General features: G+C 39.2%; 1 protein-coding gene across 3 annotated transcripts in view; it reads left to right on the top strand.

Annotated features, from left to right (window-relative positions):
• The first annotated feature begins 12,108 nt into the window (after window positions 1–12,108).
• LOC133660065 (sodium/potassium-transporting ATPase subunit gamma-like) overlaps window positions 12,109–20,396 on the top strand; it is a 46,256-nt gene continuing 37,968 nt past the window's right edge. For all 3 annotated transcript variants that reach the window (XR_009827766.1, XR_009827767.1, XM_062063158.1), the window contains exons 1-2: window positions 12,109–12,306; window positions 19,929–19,985. Coding sequence is in view for 1 of the 3 variants with exons in the window: in XM_062063158.1 (XP_061919142.1) it covers window positions 19,934–19,985 (52 nt within the window). In the remaining 2 variants the exon portion in view is untranslated. The remainder of the gene's footprint in view (window positions 12,307–19,928; window positions 19,986–20,396) is intronic.

Here is a 20,396-nt window from a genome sequence, read left to right as displayed (position 1 = left end):
CATCGATTCAAATCCAAATTGTGATTTTTATTCATCCGATTCTTAAATCGATTCATAATTTTTAAGAAATACATTTTTAAAGTATCGATTTTAAACATCTGAATCGTATGGAAGCCCGTTTCCGTCACTACAAATAAAATACCCCATTGGTAAATCGAGACTATAAGATAAAAGGTTATGATGATGAGATAAAAAGTCATGATTATGAGATAACAAGTCGAAATTATGAGATAAGATTTATGTAAATGGATTTTTTAAAGGATGTTTTTTATGCCATCATTGCACATACAGTATACGTCGTACCCCAGCAGCCAAAAGGAGCTTTTGTAATCTGTAAACTGTTTTGAAAAGGTTGCATTATACTTTGAATAGCAATTAATATATTACGAGAATCGTGTTAAATCCAGAATCAATTCCAAATTTTATGGTCACCCAAGAGTCGTAATCGAATCATGAGTCGCCGGAAGATTACCACCTCTATTGGCTTGTACAGTAGGTACATTTAACCCACTTTTGACGGTGTATTATAGTAGTGTTTAGTGTCTTTGTAAAGACATCTGTAGGCTCTCATTGGGTAATACAGGTAAACCTATAATGTTAAAGGCCTACTGAAACCCACTACTACCGACCATGCAGTCTGATAGTTTATATATCAATGATGATGCGTCCTGCACTACACTCTAGACCTTCACTCTCACGTTCCTCATCCACGAATCTTTCATCCTGGCTCAAATTAATGGGGTAATCGTCGCTTTCTCGGTCCGAATCGCTCTCGCTGCTGGTGTAAACAATGGGGAAATGTGAGGAGCCTTTCAATCTGTGACGTCACGCTACTTCCGGTACAGGCAAGGCTTTTTTTATCAGCGACCAAAAGTTGCGAACTTTATCGTCAATGTTCTCTACTAAATCCTTTCAGCAAAAATATGGCAATGTCGCGAAATCATCAAGCATGACACATAGAATGGATCTGCTATACCCGTTTAAATAAAAAAAAAATCATTTCAGTAGGCCTTTAAGGCCAGTGTGTGAAGGAACTGTCAATAACATGAAGGCCAAAGTGTGTACGGGTTTATGAAACTATTCCCGAGAGGTGAACTATACAAATAATTCCCCCATGTAAATGCTTGTCAATCATGTCTGCACAAAAAATGTCTCAGGGATTTATTTTATTGGCTGAAGTGATGCTGACTGTGAAGGCCATTGGAAACGACGCGCATCCTTCCTTTGACTCTTAAGCTGGTTATATAATTTGCCCGTACATCGGACTGTACCGCCTATACAATGGAAAATCTATAGGCCTGATTTTGATATGCTGAGACAAAGTGAAAGTTTTGTCCACCCAGCTCTATATTTGCTCATCCCACAGGAGAGAATGTGTCACTTTGGTGTGGATGAGACCTTGAGAAGATAGGCAGCAGGCAAGGCTCGGGCAACAACAGACTAGTAGTGTCTGCTTTCACACACTCGCACATGCCAATGATAGCTGAGTATACAAACGTCTCATTAATGTTATCACTTTGACCTGCCAAAGAATGTTACAATGTCACTTCTTCTGGCAAACATTTTAGATAAAAGAAATCAAAACAATTAAGAAAAAATGTTTTGCTGAACTTCTAAATGAACAGGCAGTTGCCTGGGTTCCGAATACGATACTTGACAATAGATTGTAGAACTGAACTGAAGGTTCTCATTCATCCAGGTCATTGTCATCTCAGGGCATTCTATCGATCACAACTGGACTGCTTGGTTTGTCTTAGAAGACGTTCCGAGAACTGATGAAGCTTACTCGGAAGAGTGACAAAACGTCTTCCAAGACAAACCAAGCAGTCCAGTTGCGATCGATATAGAATGCCCTGAGAGAACTGAACATGTTTTGTAGCAAGTACAGAGTAACTAAAGTAAACGCAATAACCCATTCATATAAAGCTTATTCAATTTAGAATTTGCTATGATGTATCAAATGTGTGGTTTTAAATGTTACGTTTACAAAATAAAGTAATTAGTGCATAATAACGACAAAAACTGTAAATTGTGAAATGTTTTAAGAAATACATTTTTAAAGTATCGACTTTGCAAATCACTGGCTTGTAGCTTGGCCGCCACAAGCCAATTATCCCTGTGGTAACTTTTCTGACACCTCCTGCTTGAAACCCAAAACAGCCAGAAGGATCCTGAGGCCCCGCTTTCACCGCTTTTTTTATGAAAATACTTAAGGCTGTCATCGGCATGTGTACCAAAGCAGTTAGGACTCCTGCTCCACCAAAGCAGGAGTCATTATTTCAATTATTGCCCTCAAAGCCTTCCTGTATCCAGAGACATACTCCATGAGTATGTAAACAATAACAAAAAGGCCCAAAAAATTATTCTAATAATTAAAATGTAATTATTTTAGTATTGTTTATTTACTGGCACTTACGAGGTATTGATACTTTCGACATCTGAATCGACCACCCTTATTTTACATTGACGCTTCAGCTTCTTGTGTCATCCTGCATGCTCAGTGTGTGTGCGTGTAGCATGCTTAGCCAATCCCTTTCCTCTAGTCTTCCAGTGATAATGTTAATTGGAAGAAACTTTGTTTGTGGTGGTGAGGTTTAGCATTGAAGTGAATTAATTAACTGATATCATGTTATGTTCTACATATGGTGAATGTTTATATTCACCTTGGAGGAAGCAAACCCATCCATCCATCCATTTTCTTCCGCTTGTCCCGTTCGGGGTCGCGGGGGGTGCCGTAGCCTATCTCAGCTGCATTCGGGCGGAAGGCGGGGTACACCCTGGACGAATCGCCACCTCATCACAGGGCCAACACAAATAGACAGACAACATTCACACTCACATTCACACACTAGGGCCAATTTATTGTTGCCAATCAACTTATCCCCAGGTGCATGTCTTCTTTGGAGGTGGGAGGAAGCCGGAGTAACCGGAGGGAACCCACGCAGTCACAGTGAGAACATGCAAACTCCACACAGAAAGATCCTGAGCGCAGGATCGAACCCAGGACCTTCGTATTGTGAGGCAGACGCACTAACCCCTCTTCCACCATGTTGCCCAGAAAGCAAACCACCAAGTGTAATTAAATAGTGGTATTTCAGTTTGAGCACAATGAAATAGATAAGGCTCCTTAGTTTAATATTCACAGATGGATTGGATCACTTCTCGTAGGAAAGAGGCCCTAACTGGGACTTCGGAATGCACAAGTGATAACTATATCCTTGAGAGGACACTACCTGTCTAGCTCAATGCCAACATTTAAGTTATGACTTAAAGCAGTTGTTTTCCAGACACTTACACACAAACATCTCCTTTTATGGCCAGGATGTGCTCTCCTGACCCAGCGCACACACACAGACAGGAGGTAGAAATATAAGACTGGTGGTTTGGCTTCTCCATTGGAGGAGTCCTTTTCTTTGACCTGGGTTCTTCCAGGTACGGCAGTCCTGTATAACGACGCTCGCTTGTAATAAAGCAACTTTTGGTTCAGTAAAGCATCTCCGACGTCTCTTTTGATCCAGCCACGCTGCCGTGACTTCCTTCTGTCCGGACGAGGATGACAAGACCAGAAATACACTTCAGTATCTAAGAAGCATTACATTGTGGATAAAAAAGGCGTTCAAGCCGGTGTTCTTGAATTCACGCAGACACCTCCTGCATGTGTGTAACAAGGAATATGGAAATGTAATTGTCTCCCTGAGCGTGCATTAACACTGTCTTATGAGGGGCCGTTAGGGACATTATTCAGAATTACCTCTTACATACACTACTGAAATGCTCTCACATAAACAACTGAAATCTTTTTCTTTTATACACACTACTGAAACACTCTTATAAACACTACTGAAATGCTCTTACATACACTACTGAAATGCTCTCACATAAACAACTGAAATCTTTTTCTCTCACACACCCTACTGAAACACTCTTATAAACACTACTGAAATGCTCTTACATATACTACTGAAACACTCGTATAAACACTACTGAAACACTCTTATAAACACTACTGAAATACTCTTACATACACTACTGAAACACTCTTATAAACACTACTGAAACACTCTTATAAACACTACTGAAATACTCTTACATACACTACTGAAACACTCTTACATACACTACTGAAACACTCTTACATACACTACTGAAACACTTATAAACACTACTGAAATACTCTTACATGCACTACTGAAACACTCTTATAAACACTACTGAAACACTCTTATAAACACTACTGAAACACTCTTATAAACACTACTGAAACACTCTTATAAACACTACTGGAACACTCTTACATACACTACTGGAACACTCTTATAAACACTACTGAAATGTTTTTGTCTCACGCACACACACACACACACACCTGGAATTATTCTTCACTAGTATGTATAAACGGATTTCACCTGTGTGTGTGTGTGTGTGTGCTTTTTACACGTGTGTGTAAGGGACAACAATTTCAGTAGTATGTGTGCAAAGATTTCAGTTATGTGTATGAGCGCATCTTACCATAGTGTATACGAGCATTTTACCACTATGTGTAAGAGCATCTTACTAGTGTGTGTGAGCGATGTTGCATTCCGGTTCCGGTATAATCCCCGCCCCTTTTCAGACAAGTTTATTTTTATTTTTTTTAAAGCCAAGTTGTGGACAAAATGTCTGCCGACAAGTAGCTTAACCGAGGCGGGAGCTCCACTTCATAATTTGAGGGCTTCAGCGGAGAATATAAGAACACTTTCAATGCAACAAGGGTCGGGCTGCCGCCATGGGTCTCTCCCGCAGGACGCGGCACCTGAGCGGCCACACAGCGGTGCCTTTCTCGTCCCGACAGCCTGGAGCACTCGTTCCATTGCGAGTTTGCACCGCACACATGCAACGTTTCAGTTCATGGACATCGGGGCAAAAGGAGGAAAAGGTAATTAGACATTATTTATTTCTAAATGATTAGTTGAATCACACGAAATGTAAGACAACATGGCATTGTAGTGAGCTACAATGGTAACATGTCGAAATGTGAGTCACGTCGTGTTACGTCAGTAGCTAATCATATACTAATGATAATGGATTGCATTTATTTAGCGCTTATCATCGACTAGATAAGGGGTCCCCAAACTACGGCCCGCGGGCCGGTTACGGCCCTCCAAAGTCCAACATCCGGCCCGCTGGGAAAAACAATTTTTTTGTATTATTATTTTCAATCTGTCTTTTCTAATCGAATCCATTTTTTGGTGTTCCCTAGCCGCTCAGGCAAATCATATTGTCTACAAATGCATTTCTCTGTATGACTTATATTGTCTTAGCTGTTTTCATGTGATCTGATTGTTACATTCTTATTTCAGAGTCACCACACAGCTGCATGACCATTTCAACAAGGACGGAATAAACAACCTCTGGATTCATGGAACTAAAATAAATTATGTAATAATATTCATCAGTCAACTCATTGGTGTTAATTTCCAATTTATCGAGATCAGTGGTTCTTAACCTGGGTTCGATCGAACCCGGTCAGTCGGGCTCAGGGGTTCGGTGGAGGTCAAAACACACCCGACTCATCGTGTCAATAAAAGCTTCTCCCTATCGGCTTATTATGGATACGGCAACAGCTGAAGTCACACTGATTTGCAGGTGTTTAATTTGTTGTGAGTTTATGCACTGTGTTGGTTTTGTTGTTTGAACAAGGTGATGTTCAAGCACGGCTCATTTTGTGCACCAGTAAAAAAACATGGTCACACTTTAGTAAGGGGAACATATTCACCATTAATTAGTTGCTTATTAACATGCAAATTAGTAACATATTGGCTCTTAACTAGTCATTATTAAGTACTTATTAATGCCTTATTCGGCATGGCCTTATTATAACCCTAACCCTTAGGGGTGTAACGGTACACACAAATTTCGGTTCAGTACGTACCTTGGTTTAGAGGTCACGGTTCGGTTCATTTTCGGTACAGTTTAGAAAACAACAAAATATACATTTTTTGGTTATTTATTTACCAAATTTGCAAAATCTTCCACCAAAAATATTTTTCTTAGTGGAATATTTGATGTGAATTAATCAAAAACTTGGATAGGTCAATAATTCATAATAACATTGATTTTGATTTAATATTATGTTTTGAGCAATGACAGTTTGAAAGGAAAAAAACCAGCTTTGTTTTATTAGTCAACATTGCAACTTTTTCTAAATTACATATCACCTTTAAGCTTTTTTATTTCACTTTTGTTATGTTTTTGTTTATTTTAAAAGTAGGCCTTTAAAACATTAGCTGTGGGCCGCAAATGGCCTCCGGGGCACACTTTTGACACCACTGCTATAGATAATAAAAAATTTTATCTGATAAATCTATGGATAAAAAGCAGAGCCTGGCGATACATGCGTGTTTATCATAACTCTCTCGCTCTCTCTGTCTCTGCCCCTCCCTTAAGAATGCTGCTGCGCTCACAATTTGTTTTGTTTTTAACCCCTTCTAAACCCTGAATGTACATTGAAAATACATGCAACCCAAACTCAAAATGCCGGATATTTGAGGCATTCAAGAAACTCCGTCCGGACAGCCCCGCAAAAGAGGACATGTCCGGTGAAAAGAGGACGTATGGTCAGTCTTTCGTAGCGCCGTCGCTACTAGCATGCCGTGTGTTGTGCCTCGGTGTGCATTGTTTACACAACGTGCGGAAAGTTACTTAATATGTCCATTTGGAAACTCGTTCGGTACACCTACGGACCGAACCGAAACCCCCGTACCGAAACGGTTAAATACAAATACACGTACCGTTACACCCCTACTAACCCCCTAACCCTGGCCCTAACCCTAACCAAATAACTCTAAATTAAGTCTTTGTTACATAGAATATGTTCCCCATACTAAAGTGTTACCAAAAGCATATAAGTTTGTCTTGAATTTGAAAAAAAACATTTTATTTTTCACTAAAGAAGGGTTCGGTGAATGCGCATATGAAACTGGTGGGGTTCGGTACTTTCAACAAGGTTAAGAACCACTGATCTGGATACAAAAATGATATCAAAATCAAATTAGAGTATGTTATTAATTAGGGGTGTGTGAAAAAATATATTCAAATTCAAATTGCGCTTCTCACGTGCGATTCAGAATCAATTCTCTTTTTTTTTTTTTTTTTTTATTTTATTATAAAAAAGACACAAACACGACACAGAACAAACCAAAAGTAGTGAAACAAAAATGAATATTATCAACAACAGTATCAATATTAGTTACAATTTCAACATAGCAGTGATTAAAAATCCCTCATTGACATTATCATTAGACATTTATAAAAATAAACATAAATGAACAATAGTGTCACAGTGGCTTACACTTGCATCGCATCTCATAAGCTTGACAACACACTGTGTCCAATATTTTCACAAAGATAAAATAAGTCATATTTTTGGTTCATTTAATAGTTAAAACAAAATAACATTATTGCAATCAGTTGATAAAACATGGTCCTTTACAATTATAAAAATCTACTACTCTGCTTGCATGTCAGCAGACTGGGGTCGATCCTGCTGAAATCCTACGTATTGAATGAATAGAGAATTGTTTTGAATTGGAAAAATATCGTTTTTGAATCGAGAATCGCGTTGAATCGGAAAAAAAACGATTTATAATCGAATCGTGACCCTAAGAATCGATATTGAATCGAATCGTGACCCCAAGAATCGATATTGAATCGAATCGTGGGACACCCAAAGATTCGCAGCCCTATTATTAATGCAGTTTGATCATTTTCCTCGACTGATGTACTAACATAATGTGGTTTATTTTGTACAGATGTAGCATCATCTACAAATACACAAAACATTGCTATTGCGACATCCAGTGGACACATTTAGAACGGCTGTTTCTTTCATGAAAACATTTAAAAAAAGATACTAAATGACATGGCTCCCGTGAAAACAGTCAGGATCAAAGCCCGCTCGGAACCATGGATGAATCCGGACCTATTAGCTGCCATAAAAGACAGAGACAGAAAATACTCTGAATACCAAAAATGTAAAACAGAAGTAGATAAACAACCCAATAATATCAACCTCAAATTACTCCTTTCAACTCTCAAAAAGCAATGCAATAAATTAAGAAATAAGTCAACCAACCTGACTAAATCCTTAAAAAAAAATTACATTTACGACAAAATAGAGGAAAACTCAAATAAACCACGTGAGCTCTGGAAAATTCTCAACAACCAGCTACCTGGTTGCAGCCAGAAACTTAAAACCAGACTCACCAACATGAGCATCAAGGAGGGTGACTCCCTCATTACAGACAAAATGGAGGTAGCTAGCAGACTTAACATCTTTTTCACCAGCATAGCCGCAACTCTTGTCAACAAGCTGTCCCACCACTCTGGTCGCTTTGGTGTAGAACACATTAAAGCCTTCTACAGAAAGCTAGGAGTATCCAACGATAATTTCAAATTAGAAATGGTCACAGCTGATGAGGTGTTTAAAAAATTGAGCGCGCTCCACCCTAACAAGGCCACCGGCCTTGATAATATTCCCTCCAGATTCCTCAGGGACTCTGCCTCCATCATTGCCCCGATCATCACGCACATAATAAACCTATCAATTACACAAGGCCAAGTACCAAAAGATTTTAAGATAGCAAGAGTAACACCCCTCTTTAAAAAAGGAAGCAAATTGGAACCTGGCAACTACCGACCTGTTTCTATTCTCAGTTCCATTTCGAAAGTAATGGAGAAAATAGTTTATGAACAGGTCGATAGTTACCTTGCCACTAATAAACTCATGTACAAATTCCAATCCGGCTTCAGAACTAACCACTCCACTGACACATGCCTTCTCTATCTGACCGACCACATCAAACATGAGGTGGACGCGGGCAAATACTGTGGCATGGGCATGCTGGACCTTCAGAAGGCCTTTGACACCGTTAACCACGCTATACTGTTGGATAAGCTCAGAGCAATCGGATTTAACAAAACCTCATGGAGCTGGATGCAATCTTACTTGGAGGGGAGGGAGCAGGTGGTAGAGGTGAACGGCACCGTGTCGTCGTTCCCCCCCCCCCCCCCCCCCCTCCTGAGCTGTGGAGTCCCCCAAGGCAGTATATTGGGACCTTTACTGTTCCTATTATACATAAATGACATGTCATCGGCATGCGACTGTGAATTGTTTTTGTTTGCGGATGACTCTGCCCTGCTGGTATCCGACAAGGACAAGTCACAGGTGGAGAAAATCCTCAGTGCTGAGCTCTGTAGAACTTGCACCTGGCTCGCTGACAACAAGCTATCCATACACTTGGGTAAAACGGAATCCATCCTGTTTGGGTCCCACATCAACCTTAAGAAAGTCAATGACTTCACTATAAAAGTGGGTGACATTGTTATCACCAGGAAAGATGAGGTCACCTACCTAGGTTCCATTCTAGAGGCTAACCTTTCCTGTGATAAAATGGCAACCAAGGTAATCAGAAAGGTTAACCAACGAACAAGATTTCTCTACAGAATCTCCTCTCTGGTCAACAAAAGCACCATGAGGATTCTGGCGGGAACTCTCGTTCAACCCTTTTTCGATTACGCATGCACCTCCTGGTACCCTAGCACCTCCAAAACCCTCAAATCTAAACTCCAAACATCTCAGAACAAGCTAGTCAGGTTACTTCTAGACCTCCACCCCAGATCACACCTCACTCCTACCCACTTCTCTAAAGTGGGCTGGCTCAAGGTGGAGGACAGAGTTAAACAACTTGCACTGAGCCTAGTCTATAAAATCCACTACACCTCCCTAAAACCGAAGTACATGTCAAACTACTTCCTTAATGTAAATGACCGCCATAACCACAACACCAGGGGGAGCTCCACTAACCACGTTAAACCCAGATTCCGAACTAACAAAGGTCTTAACTCATTCTCTTTCTATGCCACAAATGCGCTTCCAACAGGTATAAAAGAAAGGGCATCTCTATCCTCCTTAAAAACCACAATAAAAGTTCACCCCCAGGCAGCTACAACCCTAAACTAACACCCTCCCCGGATTGCTAATAATCAATTGCTAATAATCAAATATAAACAATCAAATGCAGATACTTTTTCTTATGCCTGCTGATCTCTCTCTCTCTCTCTCTCTCTCTCTCTCTCTCTCTCTATGTGCACTACTTGCTGTCCATATCCTACCCCTGATTGTAAATAATGTAAATAATTCAATGTGATTATCTTGTGTGATGACTGTATTATGATGATAGTATATATGATAGTATATATCTGTATCATGAATCAATTTAAGTGGACCCTGACTTAAACAAGTTGAAAAAATTAATCGGGTGTTACCATTTAGTGGTCAATTGTACGGAATATGTACTTCACTGTGCAACCTACTAATATAAGTATCAATCAATCAATCAATCAATTCAGGTTCATTTTTATACTTAGCAAACTCATCCCGCGGGCCGGATAAAACCTGTTCGCGGGCCTGATCCGGCCCTCTGGCCGTACGTTTGACACCCCTGATCTATAGGGTCACGTTGCTAGCAGCGCTGCCAGCTCCTCACATAATGTTCCTAAAAGCATTTGGATCAGTGATACTGATGTGCAGCTCGTATGGTAGTTGATAACAAATGTAAAAAAAAAACATTTTTTGTTATGTGCATTGTGGGCCTCAAAATGACTAAATATGCCCTTGTGCTTAAGTTGTTTAAACTTCCTGTCTGGAAAAACATCTCTAGTAGAAAAAAATTCAAGTTTCAATAACACAGGAAGTGTGCAGACTATCAACAACTGCTGAAGCACGGAAAAGGAGTAGGGTTGAATAACATTTGCTTTCTTTCTACTCCTTTTCGGACATGTTCCTTAATGGGATTTTGTGATGCATATTCAAAATAAACTAAACCATTATAAAACTGGATCACTTACTTTGTGAACATATTGCAAAATGTTGGATGTCTGGTGGTTGTCTACCATTGCATTCTAATATGCTAATACTGCTAAACCCATCATGATGGAGCTTTTTTTCTGATATTCCAGCTAGTTAGATGAGTGTTTTTCAACCACTGTGCCGCGGCACACGCCGTGAGATACAGTCTGGTGTGCCGTGGGAGATGATGTCATTTCACCTAATTGGGTTAAAAATATTTTTAGCAAACCAGTAATTATACTCCGCAAATAATGTGCCGTTGTTGAGTGTCCGTGCTGTTTAGAGCGCGGCAGAGTAACCGTGTAATACTCTTCCATATCAGTAGGTGGCAGTAGGTAGCTAACTGCTTAGTGGATGTCGGGAACATGGTTTGTCGTGATCACAATATGCAGCGGGAGGCAGGTAAAACGATATCTAATGCTTAAACCAAAAATAAACAAAAGGCGAGTGCCGCTAAGAAAAGGCATTGAAGCCATACAAAACTTAACTAAAACTAAACAGAATGCTGGACGACAGCAAAGACTTACAGCGTGTGGAACAGCAGAAGGTGTCCACAAAGTACATCCGTACATGACATGACAACCAACAACAAAATAGGATTGCAAGACAGGAACTAAAACACTACACACAGGAAAACACCAAAAAAACTCCAAATAAGTCACGGTGTGATGTGACAGGTCGTGACACTACACCTACTTTGAGACGAGCTATAATGATGCATGGTTGGTTATGGTTTGAATTTATATCCAACAATTGCGAGAACGACTCTTTACTGTCAATATCGGCTGCTGAGCTTCATTTTTTTAAATGTTTTCTGTCTAGTGGTGTGCCTCTGGATTTTTTTCAATGAAAAAAATGTGTCTTGGCTCAAAAAAGGCTGAAAAACACTGAGTTAGAAAACAGCATGACAGTTGAACACAACTTTAAGCGTATGCATACTACTCTTAGACTTACACAAACTTTAATGATCCACAATGGAAGTTGTTCCACACAGTAGCTCAGTTACAATGATGGAAAGTGTAAGGATGGAAAGGACAATGCAGGTATAAATAGACTAAATATAGCGATACAAAATATAACATATATACGTAAGATTTACACTGACAGTGTCCATTAAACAGGGACTATGTGTGGTTGTATATCAGAAGCCATGGCTAGTGTACCTAATGCAGTGTCCAGTCCGGGAGTAACTTCACACCATCAGTCCGAGCCCCGCCTCCCTCATTCCTGACTGGACCAAAGACACGCAGACAAACCCTGGAGGGTCTTGCTCGCACTTTCTTCATCATTCATATTCCATCCCTTTATCGCTTAATTTATCCACCACCATCACAGCGGATTTCATATCTCTCTAACTTTCCTTTGACATAACTTTTTGAGTAAGTCAGGCGGAGGAAACATCTGCAGCCGAAAACGCGGTAAGTTCGAAATCATCAAAATAATCGATTTTGATAATAAATCTGTGGTTTTAAGCATGTATACACTACGTTAGGTTGTTTTTGTTGGATATTGTCGCTGTTTTTTGTCGGCTTTCCAACCCCCAACTTCCACCCAAAAAAGGCAACATATGTGACTATTTAATTGCTTCAGGCCGCCTTATCCTCGCCACTTTCACCGTGCAAACTACTTTTCTTCTCTCTTTAATCCTGTCATTTTTTGGGGAGGTTTGTCTTATCATTTTGGCTCTTGTGTACAAAAGTTAGCTACTTTATTAGCAGTGGAATAAAACAACAATAAGTTCTCGCGTTATTTGACTAAAACGTGAACTGGAAAAACAAAAGGCTCTGATTTGTAATCCTCTCTTTTTATGTAACGCTGCTTTCATAATAGTATACCGGATTAGCCTGTATAATTTTAGTTTTTGTAAATCAATATTCTGATTTGCCTCAATTTGAAAGGATAAACCTTGTCAGATGATACAAAACCATGTGTTAATCACAAAGATTATTATCAAGGCTTAGGTCAGGCTGATTACGATAATAAATACTAATCAAATAGATCAGTGTTTTTCAACCACTGTGCCGCGGCACACTATTGTACCGTGAGATATGAAATCATTGAATCAATCAATTGAATAAATTTAAGTGGACCCCGACTTAAACAAGTTGAAAAACTTATTCGGGTGTTACCATTTAGTGGTCAATTGTACGGAATATGTACTTCACTGTGCAACCTACTAATAAAAGTCTCAATCAATCAATCGATTGTTTGATGTGCCGTGGGAAATTATGCAATTTCACCTAATTGGTCGGAAAAAATTTTTTTGCAAACCAATAATTATAATCCGCAAACAATGTGCCGTTGTAGAGTGTCTGTGCTGTCCGGAGATCAGCAGAGTAACCATGTAATACTCTTCCGTACCAGTAGGTAGCTGCAGGTAGCTCATTGCTTCGTAAGCCTACTTTGAGACAAGAGAATTAATGATGGTTATGGTTTGAAGTCATATGGCACAATTGCGTCAGGTATTTGATGAGAACGACTTTATATTGTCAATATAGGCTATTGAGTTTCTTTTTTAACATTTTCTACTGGTGGTGTCTGTCATGTATTGGTTACTCGGGTCACAGGTCAATACCGGAACCATTGTAAGGGGAACTTAAAGGCCTACTAAAATGAAATGTTTTTATTTAAACGGGGATAGCAGATCCGTTCTATGTGTCATACTTGATCATTTCGCGATATTGCCATATTTTTGCTGAAAGGATTTAGTAGAGAACATCGACGATAAAGTTCGCAACTTTTGGTCGCTGATAAAAAAAGCCTTGCCTGTACCGGAAGTGGCGTGACGTCAAAGGTTGAAAGGCTCCTCACATTTCCCCATTGTTTTCAATGCAGTGATAGCGATTTGGACCGAGAAAGCGACGATTACCCCATTAATTTGAGCGAGGATGAAAGATTTGTGGATGAGGACGTGAGAGTGAAGGACTAGAGTGCAGTGCAGGACACATCTTTTTTCGCTCTGACCGTAACTTAGGTACAAGCTGGCTCATTAGATTCCACACTCTCTCCTTTTTCTATTGTGGATCACGGATTTGTATTTTAAACCACCTCAGATACTATATCCTCTTGAAAATGAGAGTCGAGAACGCGAAATGGACATTCACAGTGACTTTTATCTCCACGACAATACATCGGCGAAACACTTTAGCTACGGAGCTAACGTGATAGCATCGGGCTTAACTGCATATAGAAACAAAAGAAATAAGCCCCTGACTGGAAGGATAGACAGAAAATCAACAATACTATTAAAACATGGACCTGTAAATACACGGTTAATGCTTTCCAGCCTGGCGAAGGTTAACAATGCTGTTGCTAACGACGCCATTGAAGCTAACTTAGCAACGGGACCTCACAGAGCTATGCTAAAAACATTAGCTATCCACCTACACCAGCCAGCCCTCATCTGCTCATCAACACCCGTGCTCACCTGCGTTCCAGCGATCGACGGTGCGACGAAGGACTTCACCCGATCACCGATGCGGTCGGTGGCTAGCGTCAGATAGCGCGTCTGCTATCCACCTCAAAGTCCTCCTGTTTGTGTTGCTGCATCCAGCCGCTAATACACCGATCAGTCTTCATTGTTCATTAAACAAATTGCAAAAGATTCACCAACACAGATGTCCAGAATACTGTGGAATTTTGAGATGAAAACCGAGCTTTTTGTATTGGATTCAATGGCGTCCGAATACTTCCGTTTCAACGATTGGCGTCACGCGCATACGTCATCATTCATAGACGTTTTCAACCGGAAGTTTAGCGGGAAATTTAAAATTGCACTTTATAAGTTAACCCGGCCGTATTGGCATGTGTTGCAATGTTAAGATTTCATCATTGATATATAGACTATCAGACTGCGTGGTCGGTAGTAGTGGGTTTCAGTAGGCCTTTAATGATGGTTATGGTTTGAAGTCATATCGCACAATTGCGTCAGGTATTTGATGAGAACGACTTTATATTGTCAATAAAGGCTACTGAGATTATTTTTTAACATTTTCTGCTGGTGGTGTCTGTCATGTATTGGTTACTCGGGTCACAGGACAATACCGGACCCATTGTAAGGGGAACCTAAGGGTGGGGGACACAGGATATGATGACATGTGTTGTGTGTTGGACACCTGGAAGTGGAAAAAGTAAGAGCGAGAATAAAAGGCAGAAAAAGACAATAAGCTTTCTTTTGGTGTATTATTAAGCTTAGATTGCAAATAAGTGAACTAATAAGTGACACATTTGGCACACAACAATGGCGACGAGGATGTGATAGTGTCCCCCTGGATTTTTTCAATGAACAAAATATGACATGGCTCAAAAAAGGTTGAAAAACACTGAAATAGATACTCTGCAAAAGAGGGCACACATAAAACGGATGGGAAAAAAGCATGCCATTGTATTGTGCTAAAATAAATACATTCTTACTAAATAATAATGATACACATGTTTCCTAATTAAACTGTCAATAAAATTTAAAGTTAATTAAAAATACAGCTTCACCCCTTTAGTCATATTTTTTGCAATTTTTTATCCGTAAATTATGTTGCTCTCCACCATTCTAAAGAGCAACAAACAAGATTATTGGATGGGTGCACCCTCCCGTGCTTGTTTGACTACACTTGATTGGCAGCCATTTTTGTTAATCCCATCCCACCGATGAAGTGTTCATTTGTGTCCACTCCAGCAGAGCTATGTTCACACCCCCACTGCAGTCATGTGTGAGCCTTCAGTGGTCTTCAGGCTTGTTTGTGCCAGGCAGGAAAGCCCTGGCTCTCCTTACACAAGCTTGTGCTCACAACATTGCATTCCATGGCTTATGTGCACTTCTAGTTCCTATACGACGTCGGTAGTGTATGCTTCCAGCCAAGGTTTTTTCAAGCCATTCGATTGTGGCCAGTCTGCAGTTACTACCTCCAGGTTACGACTGCATGTCTGTATGCATAAGGATGAAAAACAAACTTCCCTGCCTAGATGATGTCATAGATAAAACAGTCCTAGTAGGCCTGTGCCAACAAACAGAACACAAACCCTGCTGCCAAATATGAAATGCAACAGAACACCAGCAGTCTTGGAGTATGCCTAAAATAAACCCCCGGCCTTGGAGCCTCAGTCTGTGGGTCTACCAGTATATTGGAAAAACAAGTTGACTTTATATGTTGAATTGTGTTTCATTGTATCTGTACAGCCCTTACCTTTGGGCTGATACTGAGGGCGACTGTGTTGACCAGTTTGACGCGTGCAAATGATTGAATGTCCAGTACTGTAGAAATGTGTTTGGATATGACAATCCGTTTATTCCAAGCTATCAAAATTAAATCAAATGTAGGTTAAGTGCAGATGTGGTGGTTTTTAAACGACTGATGATCTACATACAGGTGAGAATAATCAATGGCATTTGTCATATATACAGTATGTATGCCCTGGCACACCATTATCATCATTTCATGACCCAAGCATGTTTTACACTTTTATACTGAAATAAATAGAACTTCAACTTATTAAATGAAAATATATTTAAAAAAAACTACAGGCAGCGGTAAAGTTTAGATTAAGTTCAGGTAGAGCTCAACCTCTACCTGATCTGAGCCAAAATTGATCCCCTCTTCGAAGCATCAAACAGGTTTATATGTGGTTATAGTGTATATATATTTTCTCATTCTGTTTTGCACACTCTTGGAGTCAACATGTGCATAGTCATGTACATAGTGTCATGTACATAGTATATATATAACCCCCCATTTTTTGTATATATTGTTTTTCAAATCACCTGACATGTATACTGTGTATGTGTACATAATGTATCCATTTTTTTAATGTAATTTTTTCATATACATGTTACAGGTTATATATCTTTTATTATTGAATGTATCAAATGTGATGAGTATGTAATGGACCACAATGAAAACAGGCCTTTTGGCTTTTTGTGCCATCCATTTGCCTTTTTAAAGCATTACATAGATTCAATTCTTCATCAGTGTGTGAATGTGTGTGTGAATGGATGAATGTGGAAATACTGTCAAAGCGCTTTGAGTACCTTGAAGGTAGAAAAGCGCTATACAAGTATAACCCATTTATCATTTAAGATGTCAATAAACTTGGAGTCAACATGTGCATAGTCATGTACATAGTGTCATGTACATAGTGTATATACCCCCCCATTTTTATATATATTGTTTTTCAAATCACCTGACATGTATACTGTGTATGTGTACATAATTTATCAATTTTTTTAACGTAATTTTTTCATATACATGTTACAGGTTATATATCTTTTATTATTGAATGTATCAAATGTGATGAGTATGTAAAGGACCACAATGGAAACAGGCCTTTTGGCTTTTTGTACAATCCATGTGCCTTTTTAAAGCATTACATAGATTCAATTCTTTAAGATGTCAATAAACTTCTCAATCAATCAATCAGGTCCATGAAGGAAAGAAGAAAGTGAATGAATGATTATGACTGAATACAAGATTTACATATGCATTAAATTTGTTTTCTTTTGTATTATTTTTTTTAATGAATTAAGTAATGTTTATGACAACCTTTTTCCAAAACACAATATAGAATGTGAGTTATAACAGGATAATGCATCATTTTTTTTCAAAACGGTTACGAAAAAGTGAGACCCCAAAAATTTACTGTGGTACCCCAATTTTATGACTTGATGGGGTCCCTGAGACCCCATTTTGAAAATTCCAATGCCAACACTGAGTAAGTGATTGTTTTATTATGTTTGTAGTTTGTATTTCTTGTTTAGCACTTAGCAATACTGCTACACGATGCTAGGGTTGCACTAAAGCTGGACCTATTTAGCTCACTGCTTCTAAAACTTGTAACTCATCCTCCTTCTAATCAGGCTCAAAAATAGAAGGTTGTGGATCATATTTTTTTCCAACGTAATCGTTGTGGGCTATCACAAAGTCTGCTTGATTAGAATTGTTGTTGTTGAGGAAGGGATTCTCTACGTCAAGGATCACGTGACTGCACAGTTTGTTTAAAAAAGGCAGCCGCAAAACAAACTTCATTTAGTATAAATTATAAAAACATTTGATCATAAAAAACAACTTTATGAAAAATGTAATTTTGCTTAGACCCAGATGCAGTGTATGTTAATGCCATGTATCCTGTAAATTGTGGCACTGTTTGTCTCCTTTCAGAGAGTTTTTGATCAAAATAAAGCACAATGTGTTTTGAATTGTCTCTGTCATTTGAATGTATTGGTTTTGTTAAAAAATCGAGAACAATTGTGAATTAATTTTTTTTGTGATAAAACCTGAAATTGTATTTTTAGGCCATATCGCCCATGCCTATATGCTAGTTCAGGGCTAATTAACTAGCAGCCCGGAGGGCAAATCCGGCCCTGGAATGACTCCAAACTGGCGAGTGTAGTTCAAAACTTGGGAGACACTAATGTTTTTGTTGCAAAATCCTTAAAACACTAAATTACTGATATAGATGATTTTTGACTAGCCTTTCTGCAGCGGCATTGCTCAGTTGGTGGAGTGACTGTGCCAGCAACTTGAGGGTTCCAGGTTCGATTCCTGCTTCTGCCATGCTCGTCTCTGCCTTGGGGTCTTTGGGCAAAACACTTTACCCCCCTGCTCCCAGTGCCACTCACACTAGTTTAAATGTATCTTAAAGATGTAGATAATGGGTTTCACTATGTAAAGCGCTTTGAGTCTCTAGAGAAAAAAGTGCTGTATAAATATAATTCACTTCACTACTTCAAGTCCTTTAAAAACAACAAGTTGAAGCTTTTAAGGAATGACAGATACTTGCATTGTGACTTGGGGCTGTTTTTTCCACATTTTGTAAATCCAAAATCGTTTAAGGCCACTGCAGAGGATGCCAGTTCTCACAAATATGCAAAATCAGAATAATAGTAAAAGGAGAAGTCCGCTCTCTAGTCCATAACTTTCTAAAATTGTGGCCTTGAACAATTTAGTTGAACAGCCCTGCTATTGATACGCTATTTAAAAAAAGAGCGACATGCGAAAAATCTAGCGATTTTTTTTTTCTGCTCGTAATGGAGACTCTGACATGTAAGCACATATTAATCTTCTCAATACGCAGTTTGTGCTGTTGTGGGCCTATCCCCCTTGTCCCATTTAAAGAAAAAAAAAAAAAAAAGTTTGTTTGTATTTTTCAACTTAATATTTGGCATTTTGTGTTTCTACTCACGTTTTGTCTCAATATCACTACATTATTCATCTCTTCTACAGCTTACACTTACATGAGTCGTGACATATTATGCATATTAGACGACCATGTCACATAACACCTCCCGATCCCACCGCCACAAATATATCGCAGTCCTGTGGGAAACATACAGTATATGTTTTACATGCAAATATGTTGTAGCCTTAATGCTTTAATAGGTACATATAACTAGAATGGTACTTCGAAAAGCACATACCTCCAATAATACCTACATTAAAATAAACACTAAAACAGACCAGGATTTCAGAATAGTTTGACTTTTTTTGCAGTGCATTTTTCTCCCTTTGAGTTATTGTTGTAAGTTATTGTAATAGCTGCAGTGCTGCTTGTACTGCTACACAAAAACTACAGATGTGGGGCAGCCATTTAATTGTCCCATCATGGTCTCCCTAAAGAAGCTAAATATTTTGGTCTGCAAGCTGATTTAGCGTGTTTGATTCACCTCTGCTGCTCAGATACATTCATCTGTGTGTCCTTTAGTCCAAAGTAATTTTCCTCCCTTGTTTGATAGCTAGATAAAAGCAGCACAACTTTATGAAATACCTACGGCATTTGCCACCCTGATAAAAAAGACTCGCTGTGCAGTGAGCACACCTTCCCTCGTAGCACGCAGAAAGGATCAGTCAGGATTTAATGATGTGCTGTGTTTCGTTATACATCTAAAAGGTTTGCACACACAATCCATTCTTCTGATGTTTCAGTGGTAGATAACTACAATGCATTATTCTTAGAGCACCCATTCACTTAGCTTCATAAAGTAATCAAAATGTATTGTATGGGATTGTGTATTTAAGTAACTGACATGAGTTCTTATTTTCCTCTTCACCAGCTACAATGGATGCGGTGCTGTTTGTAGCATTCCTTTCCTGGATGACCCCTGCTCTGGGTGAGAATGCTCTTCATTAACCATTCATTCTCATTTCTATGTAGAATACAGTTATTTGTGCACAATCGCTCCTCCCTGTGGAATATTGTATAACAGGCTAAGTATGTGGCAAGGAAATGTTTGCTAAGTTTCCGGTGTTCTGACAAGATGTGATCTTCACAAACGAGTTGAGTCTTTTGAATGGCTCTATGAAATGAACGATGAGAACTGATTCGCAATTTGTTTTTTTCTGTATGCAAATCGACCAAAATGCCCTATGTGTCTCAGTTGTTCATGTTGCCTTCACTACTGAACTACGCATAAGGATGTAACGATAAACAATGTAATAATACATCGCGGTAATACTCCCGGCGGTTAGTATTTCCGTTTTAAAATAAAAACTACTGTAAAACCGTGAAACTGCAATACACT

The sequence above is a fragment of the Entelurus aequoreus genome, linkage group LG11 (genome assembly GCF_033978785.1).
Source record: "Entelurus aequoreus isolate RoL-2023_Sb linkage group LG11, RoL_Eaeq_v1.1, whole genome shotgun sequence".
Lineage (NCBI taxonomy): Eukaryota > Metazoa > Chordata > Actinopteri > Syngnathiformes > Syngnathidae > Entelurus > Entelurus aequoreus.
Note: the sequence above shows the minus strand (reverse complement) of the source record. Positions and strands in the feature narration are given on the sequence as shown.